Source organism: Rhinolophus sinicus, linkage group LG02, assembly GCF_036562045.2.
Source record: "Rhinolophus sinicus isolate RSC01 linkage group LG02, ASM3656204v1, whole genome shotgun sequence".
NCBI classification, from domain to species: Eukaryota; Metazoa; Chordata; class Mammalia; order Chiroptera; family Rhinolophidae; genus Rhinolophus; species Rhinolophus sinicus.
Genome location: NC_133752.1, coordinates 126,782,275 through 126,794,845, shown reverse-complemented (window position 1 = coordinate 126,794,845; position 12,571 = coordinate 126,782,275). Strand labels below are relative to the sequence as shown.

General features: G+C 33.5%; 1 protein-coding gene across 2 annotated transcripts in view; it reads left to right on the top strand.

Moving 5' to 3' along the window:
* Positions 1-12,571, top strand: part of PTPRQ (protein tyrosine phosphatase receptor type Q) — a 195,779-nt gene that overhangs the window by 157,336 nt on the left and 25,872 nt on the right. The window contains exons 35-37 of one of the 2 annotated variants that reach the window (XM_074325366.1): positions 390-518; positions 5,430-5,474; positions 12,328-12,354. In XM_074325366.1, coding sequence (XP_074181467.1) covers positions 390-518; positions 5,430-5,474; positions 12,328-12,354 — 201 coding nt within the window. The remainder of the gene's footprint in view (positions 1-389; positions 519-5,429; positions 5,475-12,327; positions 12,355-12,571) is intronic. The other variant, XM_074325367.1, reaches the window with a different exon arrangement.

The following is a 12,571-nucleotide window of genomic DNA, read 5'->3' as shown; positions in this document are numbered from 1 at the left end:
TTTAGCATTGGTGCTGATATAATGAGCTATTTCCACTTTGACATGGATTTGTGACAAATCCATGAGACAGCTAGAGGGAAGGAGAAACAAGCTCACAGCATCAGTCTCATTTGCTCTTTATTTTGAATGTGCCAGTGACTCAGGATTTGATCAACTAATTCTTATTAAAACTTGAAACTTCAACAAAACAACATGTTAGAAAATATGTAGTAGAATACATTCTATGGAATTAAAATGGAAAAAGAAGTTGAGTAGCTGTACAATTGCAATGTATTCATAGAAGTGATCCCAACAAAGATATTAATGTCTTTACTTAAAAAGAAAATTAAACCTAATTTCACATGCTTTCTATGATATTCCCTTCTCGGACTTGACCACACTTATTTTAGAATTCGGCAGAAGCAGAAAGAAGGTGGCACATACTCTCCTCGGGATGCAGAAATTATTGACACTAAGTTCAAGCTGGACCAGCTCATCACAGTGGCAGACCTGGAACTGAAGGACGAGAGGTTAACACGGTGAGCACACTCCTCTGGGCGATCAGTGGTCCAGAAGGCCTGAAGCCATGACCCGATTCTGACCTATGCTTGTTGGAAGTGTTTGTGGGGCTCTTATTTATACAGGTCACAGAGATCTTCTTTCAAAGGGTGACCTCCATCTTCTGCACACTTCTCACTGGTGTTCGGAGAATCACTTAATCTTAATACTTAGAGTTCAATATGAACCTCAGACTACAATGTTCAACCAATCTTCTTTGTTCTGAGACAAATAACTTTACACATTAAACCTTTAAAATTATGCTTAATAATTCATTTCATATGATAGATTTTTTTTTACAGTAGTTATTCTAGGAGGGTCCACATTTCTAACCACAAGTTTAAAATAATTAAATTTGTAATTACTTGATGTTATTTATATCGTTTTAATAAAAACCTTTCTTGTAACTCCTTACTTTAGTATGGAATTACATTAGAAGACTAAATTGCATATAGACACTTTATTTTTTAAATTGCTTAGTATTTAAAAATTAAACACAAAGTAAAATTTACCTTTGGAAGGAAAAATAAAAATATGTGTACTAAATATATGTCATGAGTATGTATTGGAAATAGTGAAGTGCGTAATTTTAAAGAATACGTAATTTTAAAATCTCTTGAAATCATTATAAATGATTCAATATATTGACACGTTTGAAAAGCTGTCTATTGAGATAATTTATCAAATTCTTACTAAAAATTATCATCAGATAATCTTAGCAAGTTTAGATTCTCAAAAGAGTCACTACTTTGTAATGCTTTGAATAAACACAAGACAATTGTTATAAAACACTTGCATAAGTCTGTTGAACTTTTAAAAATTATTATTAACTCTGAAAATATGACATCAAAGGTGTTGAACTTAAAAAGGAATCAATCATTTATAGTTGTCATTTACCAAAGTTGGCCTTCACCTAACAGACTGACTTTGCAAGAATATTTCCAGCATGTCTAAAATATCTAAAATGTGCTATAGAGGGAAGTATCATCTGTTAAGCAGGGACCTTCCAGATGCTACAGAATGAAAGTTGTTCGGGCTAATTACAGGGAGATTTGGTTTGTTGGATATGAAAACTTACTTCTCTGTATTTAGATATTTATCTTTGTTAATAGTATAATACAGGCTGTTCCCATCCAAAATGGATATTGCTCCAAAAACTATGTGTAAGATGGTTATATATTACCCAGGACATAGTTTCCACATAAGAAATGTTATGTATAAAAAAGCAATGGATTCCCAAGGTAATCTGACAAAATGAAACCATATCATAGGGACAATACAACATTACTTGTATGAGGCTCTGTGTCTCTGTCCTTGAAGGGTCATGCTATATAGTGAAAGGACGTTTCTTCTCCTTTCCCCCTGTGGACCAAATGAATTTCAGTACATAGTATTCTTTCACCTGCCTTTCTACACTCCTTTCTCAATTCTTTGTGCCCCTTTCACAGGCCTGGAGTCCCAGTCGTTTTCTTCTAGACCGCAAAGTATACAGAACTTCAGGTCTCTCCGTGCAATTCATTTTAGTTGTTTGAACAAGTTAGTTGAATCTGTCCATACTAAAATGTGAGCTTCTAAGCATCCATTTTTAGAGTATTTCTTTAAAAGAAACTTTATTAATCCTGCAAAAGACCATAGTAAGTAGCTCTTTAGGAGATATAAAATAATAAAAGCCAGGTAGTGTCGGAGACAGCATTCTTTATCCAAGGAGGCTAACCATTCTAGACAGGCTATGGTGAGGTCAGATTCCCTAAGCTCTGCGTATTTTCACAGGTTGCAATTTCCTCTACTTCTGGACACAGCCATTATCAAAAAGGTATAAGGTTGAGGGATTATTTTTTGGGGATTTTGTGTGTGTTTGTTTTTTAATAATTGCTATCATGCCAGCTAATAGAAAAGGTGGGTAAGGACTGTACAAATTGTTTATTATTGGGTATTTATAATTCAGGAACTGCCTTATTTAACCTTGACTCCTCATTATTTTCTGACTTCCACATTTATTTATTTATATGTTGCTTTATTTGTAAAAGGATGCAGAAGTATCTTTCAAATATATTTATTTTTGCATATAAAAAATTAGTACATATTACCCCTAGTAATAGCAAAGTTGGAAATTTTAGTTTCTGTGCTTTTTACTTTCTCATTTGTTTGTTATTATTCCAGTATTCATGACTATGAAACATTATTTGTAATTCCAATGGCACATAATAATATGCTTTGCTTGATTTATTACAGAAATTTATTAAAATAACTCTCAAGTGGTTTGGGTGTTAACTCTTCATTACAGAGCTCTACCTCCAGCTTTACTATTTATTGAAGGCTTTTCATGTTAATAAAGTCACTAATACGTTGGACAGTATGACTAGAAAAAATAGTAACCAACCAATCTATAATCAGCCATGTGCACATGCCAGTATGCATGGGGCCATTATCCTTCAGTGAAGCTCTGAAGCTCTTCATCTGTCTTTGAGGCGCTGGAAGATTGAAACCTATGCAAAGTCATGCAGATCTGATGAGGGTAGAGCCAGAGACTGATGGTAGATTCTGGGGGTGAAGAGTCAAGGAGTTTGAGTTAATTTCCAAGTTGTAGAATAACATGTTATATGTCTTTATTACTTGCAGGAAAGAACTTAGGTAATTTCCTTTAGGTCTACCCAGCTAACATATGCTCTTTCTACTTGAGGCTTGTTCTTTTTAGGTCCAAACTGCTCACTTTCCTCATGCTATTTTTTTGCAGTTTTCCTCAGTGTTACATATCTTCACACGTCCATAAGAGACATGATAAAAATAAAAAAAATTAAAAAGGATATCTAACCAATCATTGAATTGTTAATTTTAGGGAGTTACTTAGTTGACAAAAGAAAAGTCATTACAATGCTTTGTACTAAATCCTTTCAAGGATTTGGGATTTTATAGTTAAGAAATTTTTTAACTATTTTATGTTATCTGTCTAGATATTTCTTTATATTTTAAGGTTCATCCTATGATTTTTGTATATGTAAACTCTCATTATTTAATTATATTCTACCTTGTTTCAGTAAATAGCTGAAGAATTCTCTCACTTTATACTTTTTCTTCCCAAAGTAGAACAAACCTCAAATGAAGATTTAGTACTCCCTAACTCCATGAGAACATTCAGGGACATGCCAAGACAACGTTTTAAATTCTTGTTGCAATGATAATTATATCTTTTCATTATGGACATTTTATATTTAAGTTTAGACAAAGCAAGTTATATTTCTTAGGAAGAATATTTAATATATTTGGCTCACCTATACCACACTTACCAGGTTAGAAAATAACCCATAGTTTTTCTTACACAATAAATGAACAAAACAACATTTTGTTATCACTCCTTCAAAGTACAGCCACTTAACCCATTGAAGTGAGAAAGGATTCTAGGAGAAAATACTGGCAAGATCAGCATATACACACAGGTAAAACACAGACCTTTAAGACTGCTGAGACGAATTGACCCTGTGGATTGTTTTTAACTCATTTAAGTGTAAAACAGACTACTTTCCCCAAAGAGTTATAACCCAATTAAATAAATAACCCAACCGAATCTTCACAAGTTAAAGATTCTATTTGCTAAAAAAGTTTATTTTCACTCTCTCCTTTTCACAATTAAGTTATAGAAGTTCTGTTTTCTGTGGTGAGTATTAGTCAATGTTTCTAATATTCTTACTCGACAGTAGTTCAGTTTCTTCTAGGCCTCAATTTTTTTTTCCAAAAAAATTTTGTACATTATTTTATACTAATTATCTTGACTGTTTTAGTTGAATGAATGTAATGGGACATTATTTTAAGACTCAGGCCCAATCTAGTATTTATGAATGGAATTAAATTTTTTAACAAAAAGATACAAACAATTAAATTGCTAGTTTAAGTGTACTTTTCTTTCCTCAATAACTTTAGAGGTTTGTATATTGAATTTTTGTTAAACATAGTTATGTCCTCAGGAAGCTTACCATTTAAAAGATCCTATGAATATTGTTTGTAAACTGTAAATCAGAATACATTTGGTTTTATTAGTGGCATTTATGTTATTTATAAAATTAAAATTATCCCAAACTATTTTCATGTAGAGTTTGCTGACATAATGATTGCTACCTTTTATGGGCAATTACTGTGTGTTAAATTTTGTGTGTAATGATCTCAGGTAACTCAATTTTTGTAGTAGGTACGCTGACCCTCATTTTACAAATGAAAAACAAAAGTTACTTAGAGATTTTAAGTAAGTTCAAGGTCATACATCTAGTAAATAGGAGAGCCATGATGTTAGCCCAGGTCTTTTTGATTCTGAGATACGAAGATACACCTATTTGTGTGTGTGTGTGTGTGTGTGTGTGTGTGTATTTAACTCTGAGGCATACTAGGTGAGATCAATGTGAACACTCTTAAATAGTCAAGGACTCTTGGTATCCTTCAAGAAGCATTTTCTATGCAGAGAAAGTTTCTAAAGGAAGAATTGCTTCTTTTCAATTATATATTCTCTAGTGATAAGGGGCAAAGGAGTGATGGCATTTGAGCATAGGTTCAAACCTGCAGAAAGTGGAAAATCTTTGGTAGTGCAATTTTTATTCTGCCTTCAATAAGAATACATAATGTTTGACTGATATATGAAATTCTAAACAGAATAGCATTTTAATTGCCATTGATTCTTTGACAGATTCTTGCCCTTAATTTTACTTCTGTCTTAAATTATTTTACAAGCAACAGCAAAACTATGAGAATCCAGATAAGAAATGTTTAACTAATATGTGAATTCAGGATGAGAAATGTCCTGAAGTATAATAAAGTTTAAGATATGTAATGCTCATGTTTTGTAGTAGCAAATCAAAAGAAATGCAGTGTGTTTGTATACTAAATAAATAATGAATCTTTACTTCCAGATACTCTTCATTTTTCTTTAGACGCAAGGAGATTTTTGTCATTCAGTAAGTTACTGTGGTGATGCAGAGCTCTGTTGTGATTATTTTCATCTTGTCAGATGGTGTGCTCTATATTCTTAAATACATATTATTGAGCATTTCTTGTTTAACGTGCTGTTTTTTCAAAGCCAAGAAAAAACACTATGCTTTCTACTTATAATATGTCCTCTATAATATTGCATGTTGTTGATACAGTAAAGTTAATCTTATCAAAATGCACATTGACTCATAATGTGCATGTCCTGAGCATTTGCTGTGTTCTCATGTTGTGTTAGCTTTGATGATAAGTGTGCACCTCGATTTCTTCACATGTGTCTTGTCCTATTATTACCATGACACAAGAGCTGAGTTTGCTGTCTGACAGGTGGAGTCAGGGTTCACACTTCCCACAAGCTCATTTCAACGACCGCAGGTGGTAATCTCTAAGGACCAAGACAATGACATTTCCTGTCCTCCAACTCTGGGGCGTACAGAGTGGCACATCTCATGGAATCTTTACTTCTGCCCTGACCACTGGATAGTCAACTATGCATGCTTTCAAGCACTCCTCTGATGCTCAGATATGCCACTTTTGTCCTAGTACAAAGCTTGCTTTATACATTCTGAAGAGAGCTTAACAAAATGTCAGCACTGGCTTGGACCCCAACAATTGATTGAGTGCCCCAGTGACAATAAGTTTCTTCGTGCAAGGGAAATGAATGAAGGCAGAGAATGAAAATGCATTTGATTTCAAAATCCCAAATCTGCTACAGAGGAGTCAGTCTCCATGAGCCCCAATGCTGGGTGGGGCCAAATCTCCTGACGTTCTCATTGGCCATGAAAGTACTCCACATGATTGAAATAGAGGAAAACAGGCCGGTTGCTGCTCTAATCACATTTAACATTTTGGAGTCATAGTGAACCTTGTTTTACTTTACATTAACTAATCGCCAAGTTCCCTTTGACAGAATTAAACTAGTTTTATGAAAATATGTTTTCCTCAAAGGACCTGATTGATCAGAGTCAAACATTTGTCAAAGATTTTAGCTGTTGAGCTAAAGATTTAAGTGATCGCGTCACACATAAAAGATCCATTTCCAACCAGCACTCAAAGTTGACCTCTCAGCATTCCAGACTCACAAGTGGTCTGGTTGAGCAACTCTGCTGAATGTCTTTCTTCATCATCATTAAACAGAATGCTTTTACTTTTTTTTTTTTTTTGCTTTATGCCATTAGTATCTCTGTGGATTGTGCGGGGAAAAAAAATGCTTTCATTTTTATAGAACCCTCACTGTCTTTCTCTATCACCAGCTTTTCTCTCCCAGAGTCAGTGAATAGTGTTCTGCTCAGTCAGAGCTCTTTCTTTGACAGAGCGAAACTTAATAGTTTGGGTTAATGAGAACCTTTATAGAACACCTCTCCATAAACCGTATTTGTTAAAGTAGATGTGGTCTTTTTCAAGCTCTAGTTTTCTGAGGTTGCCTTCTAACCCCTAACAGAGGAAGGTCAGTGCTTACCTGCCTCGCTAGCTAATAGTTCAGGCTGTAAGGACTTCTTTTCAGATCTTGTTATGTCATTTGTCTCCTTTTCATTAAGTCCTCACTGAGGACTTTGCCCGCTTCTTCACACAACTATCAGCAGTCTCTTCATCCGCTCTATCTACTGCTTCTGCCTTGTTGCCCTCAAGGTACCGTGTTTTCCCAAAAATAAGACCGTGTCTTGTATTAAGTTTTGCTCCAAAAAACACATTAGGACTTATGTTCAGGGGATGTCATCCTGAAAAATCATGCTAGGGCTCATTTTCCCTGGAGGTCTTATTTATGGGGAAACAGGGTAGTAAGTTTATGCCGGTGTGCTTAATTTAGAATACATGTTTGACAAAATAAAGGAACTGTCAGGAATTTGTTTTCAGATTTGCTAATGTGGAGAGGCTTAGTCATAAGAAAAATTCAACTCCTGCCACCCTGAGAATCTTTTCTCATCTCTTTGGTATCAGCAAGAATGTTGCTTTTCCAGATCTACCTGAAAGTCCATTTCCCCTTGCTTGAGTAAAATAAATATTAATCAGGCACCTATCGAGTGACAGGCACTGTTCTAGGCACTGGAAAGACTGTGGTGGAAAAGGAAGGGGCATCTTCTCCAAAGAGCTGCCCTTCAAATAGCTGAGCTCCTTTTAAACCTATTTCTCCTTATAAATACAAGGAGACATACTGAGAAAGTACTACTTAGCTATCACTTACTAATTGATTGTTTTCTAATTAAATAAAAAAGGTATTACATTACTCACTTATTCAGATGGTATGTTTACCTTAGTCAGTGAAGTTTTAGCATCAGTTATATAGTACCAGCCATCGGTTAGAATAATATTTTTAATTTATACTGAAGATCACAGAAATGTTATTGGTAATTTTATAAAAGCCTGAAGAAGGACCTGAAAGGATGCTATTTTAAAACCTAGAAGAAATAAAAACAATACTAAAGAACAAAAATAAAGACAACTTTGAAAACATTACAGTAAATGCTTTGAATAAGTAATAGACTTTCATTGCAGAAGTAAATGTAACCGTCAGAGTAATTAATGACTTGATGAAATATATAAACTAAAAATTCACACTACATTTTATAAAACTTGGAAAGATTAATTAATATGTTTTACCAGAGAAATAGATTCTTCACAAATTTTTATTTGAATATGGAGCACATGTTAATATGTACAAATACGTATTTTTATATCAAGGCAATAGAATTTGAGCTTCTTTTCTGTTTAGCCTAACTTAACTGGTTAAGCAGAGAACACAAAGTTTCTCGATTTGTCCTGTGCCACTGGTAATGCTGGTTTAAGCTACTCATCTATATGCTCTCATCTACTCTATTTGGACTATATTTTAATTCCTTATAGATTTCAACTAATTGACCTTGAGGGAAAGCTGAGTCTCTGTGATAATATGGTCTTCAATCAACACTGCCAACATAAATAAATGGTTCCTCTCTGGATCTATCAAGAGTAATCTGAGTGGAATTTAAGTTTTTGATAGACTTTTAAAAAATGATCCCAGGCATGACATAATACCCTTTCAGCAAAAGGGCATAGGTTTTAAGACAGCTATGATTCATGTAATAAAAGTTGTTATCCTTTTATATTGGAAAATGGTCAGTTATCTTATTGAAATCAGGACAATTCCCAAATTGGTTTATATCTAATGAACTGAATCTGATTTAACAATAACTTTCACTATTGTAAGTGAATAAAATAAGTGTACCATACCAGTCTAAAATGCTGTCCATTTAACAATTTTTTAAAGTTTTTAAAAATATGTTAATGGAAGTTTTCTATTTGAGTTTTTCTGAGTGTCTCCACGGAGCACTTAATTAAAAATAGCACTCCTTCTGAGATAACATTGTTGATGTTTATACACTTTAATTTCTATAAATTTTTATGTGTATCTACCCATACAATTTTTCCTAAAGGAGTTTACCTCATTAGTGATAAATCAATTCATTTTCCTCATATTGTGTCCCACCCACCTTCTTTTCTAATTTCCCATACTAATTGTCCAAATTAATACTTTTTCTTATTTAAAAATAAAACTTTAAAACCTCAAAAAGAAAAACAAAATTTAGAACATACTTAGCCAGTACTTAAGAGAAACATACACCTATACAATGTGAGGTTAATAATCAAAGCAAGTCTATGGGTACAGACAAGAAAAAAAGGATAACTTTTATTTGAAATAGGTAATTTATGCCCACTTTGGCATAAATTTAAGCTATTTAGGTAGGTACTTCAAGATTTCAGTTCACACATAATTGTGACATAAGCATAAACAGGACAGTTACATACAAATTAGACAATTAGAAGCCTTGTTTCTCACATTATGTAAATACAAATGTGAAGGACAAATTACATAAAGTGATTAGGTTTGGATAAAGAGAGTGGCAAAAGAAAATCAAGCCAAAACATGCCCTATTTCTTTTTTAAAAACCATTTTTTTAATTACTTAGTAGGCAAGAGTGATTTTATTGTTCCTATATCTAATTTCCTAACAAAGTATCTAGCACCTGTTAATTTCTAATGTTAGGTGGTATGATATGGCCTTTGTTTAGACTCATATACTGTTTATTGATGCATCTATTGATCAGACTTATCTAAAACTTTGAATTAGGATCTGAGGATTTTCAAATGCTTAATATTTTAATGGAAAATTGATTCTATTCAGAAATTCTCTCATAGTAATCAGAGCACTTATATTTAGTTTACTGTGTATCTTAGTCTGAATTCATCCACAGTTGTATACCTAATGATATACTCATTGCCTACTATGAATAAGGCTGAGAGACTTGTAGTAACTCAGGGGTTAATCCGTAACTATACATGAACCTTAATGCATGTATCCTTAATGCATGTACTTAAATAGCCATAATACAAGGTGGAAGACGATTTGTCTTTAGAAATTTGGTTTCACAGAAGGAAGAAATTATTTTCTCTATAGCAGACCAGGGAAGGGTCCATGGAGGAGTTAACATTTGAATCAACTATAAAGAATCAGTAGAATCTGGTTGTGAAAAAATACCTGAAATGGTACTAACTGAGAGGGAGAGATGCCACGAGAATATCTTGAGTGCAAACAGAGTGTCTAAAGGGGAGTTGTAAGGAATAATGTCAGAAATGTGAGCATGACTTGAAATGCTTTCACATGATTATATGAAAACTGAGTTATTATAGTCATTATAGTTATTTATCTAGGATCTTGAATTGAGATCTAGAAAGTAAGACTTGGATTTGAAGCCTTGATACTTGTGACCACGCTTTATGCAGGAATCTTCATTAGGAAGAATAAAATAGGAAATCCTGCTGCTTAATGTAACACAATCTAGTCTACCCATTTTTCAGTAAATTTAAGATAGAATATTCTTTTAGAAACAAAAAAATAGTCCTTTATATAATTTCAATTGTAGAAAAAATGGATAGGTGGAGCTTGAATTATACAAAATAAACTAGAAAAAGTAACTATAGTCCTAATGATAATAACTAACATTTATGGATAGCTTATGAAAGCCAGGGAATTTTCTAAGCATTTTACATATATGTACTTGATTTACATATTTTTACCCCATTTTCCAGATTAGGAAACTGAGGCACAGAAAGATCAAGTAACTTGTATAGTCTCAAGAAACCCTGGATCCTCTGGGCAAAGAGAGAATCTCTTCAGTTTGACTGTCCTTAAATAAGTGGACCATGAGCCATGAGCCTGCCATTAATCAGATGTAGTGTGCTGAATTTCACCAATCGCAAACTGAAAAATGTCCCTTGTTACTGTAAACATGATCTCCACACAACTCAAGAATTTCCATTTCCATTTGGTAGCAGGGAATTGATTTGCTAATTCAAATATTTCATGTATTTCTATCTTAAAATCAGTTAATTAGGATTTACCTAACCTAACCCCTCTTCTATTCCTATTTCTGAGAAACATCATGGCATAGGAGCATTAGGGCACTGGGCATCTACGGGGGTTTGGATAATTTAAGTCTAGTCCAGTGTCTTTTTTTCTTGCTGGTCTTTGCTGAGAGGAATTATTTCCAACAGGGATGGGTAATTCCTCAGTCTCCACTGTTACCATGTCAGAAGTATGTCCAGGGCCTCCAGTTCAGACACTATGTCTTCCTGTCCCCAAAACAAGGATTCTTCTGACTCAGTAGCCCATTCAGCCATCTCCATATCCATCTCGTTAGAGTTGGGATTTTTCTGTTGCCTTCTTCGAATCACTGTAAGGTATTGTGGGAAGCCTACAAGCTTATCTACCAAGACTTTGCTCAAACACTGCTGTTTTATCACTGTGATGCTATGTTTAATAATGAGATGCTCTACCAGGTTACACCCTGAGAAGCTGGGAGATACCTCCTGCTGCTTGGGGACACCTACACCATTAAGAATTCTCTCATTCTTTGTGATAAATACTTGCTCCAGCACCTCCATATTTTTCACCAATCCCTGTATTGTAATGTAATAGACTTATTTTTGACTCATGTTTTCTTCATTGAACACACCCCTTTGTGACTATTTTCATAATATTCAGCATGCCACATTTTTCAGTCTAATTATTTTCTTTCATTTATTCTTTACTTCAAAAACACATCCTCTTATAAATATTCTTCACTAAGGAATACAGTAAAATAATCCCAATAATATTTAAAATTTAAAACTTTTTGTTGTGTTTATTTTATTTCATTATACTTTGTGTCTTTTGTGTTTTTGCAGTGCTAATTTGTTGTGCATGACAAATGTGTTACTAAAGATATGCCCATCTCTGAATTTGTGTGTTGCATAGTCTATTTAGCTGTTAAAATGATTTCAATTTTTTTCAGAATATAAATAACTTGACCAATGAACTGTCCAAAAGATATGTCTAAAGTAACTGAAATTGTTGTGATTTTGTTGTGGTTATATACTCATCAAAACTCACTCATGAAATAAGACTTAAGCAAGATGATGTCATTTTTCCAAGATCTGTTCTTCCTAGTTCAGCACTTTCTATGGACAAAGAAAATGTTTTTAAAAATTCCATTGACTTTCTTCGACCACTATATACATGCAATATATTAAAATATTGGGGCGTTTAATGTAATGCCCAATCCCTAACAACACAAAAGTACCTTCATAGCTTGAAAGAGAAGCTAAATTATTATTTGGCCATATTTGGGTCTAAATAATATATAATATTTAAAAATGAAATAGAATTTAAAAGAATGATCACGTGTCAGTTAAAGGCAAAGTACATTATACATTACTGATTTACAGTTTTCTGATTTTAATCTAGAACTCTTTCAGAAAGAGCTATACCCTTAACTCATAATAAAATTAACACAATCTCTGTTGCAGGTTACTTAGTTATAGAAAATCCATCAAGTAAGTTTGTCAAATATCTTTTCTTCTTTTTGAATATCAACTTCAGACTCACTGATTTGATGAATCTTAATGTGTGGTTCCTTTTTTGTATGTTTGTTAGAAAAACCTCCAAGCTGGATATAAATCATAAAAGCATGACTAATTGCATGGTAACTGGAGAAATGCTTTCTCTCTCTCTGGGGTGAAGCCTGCATGTCTGTATTTTAGCTTGGGAAGT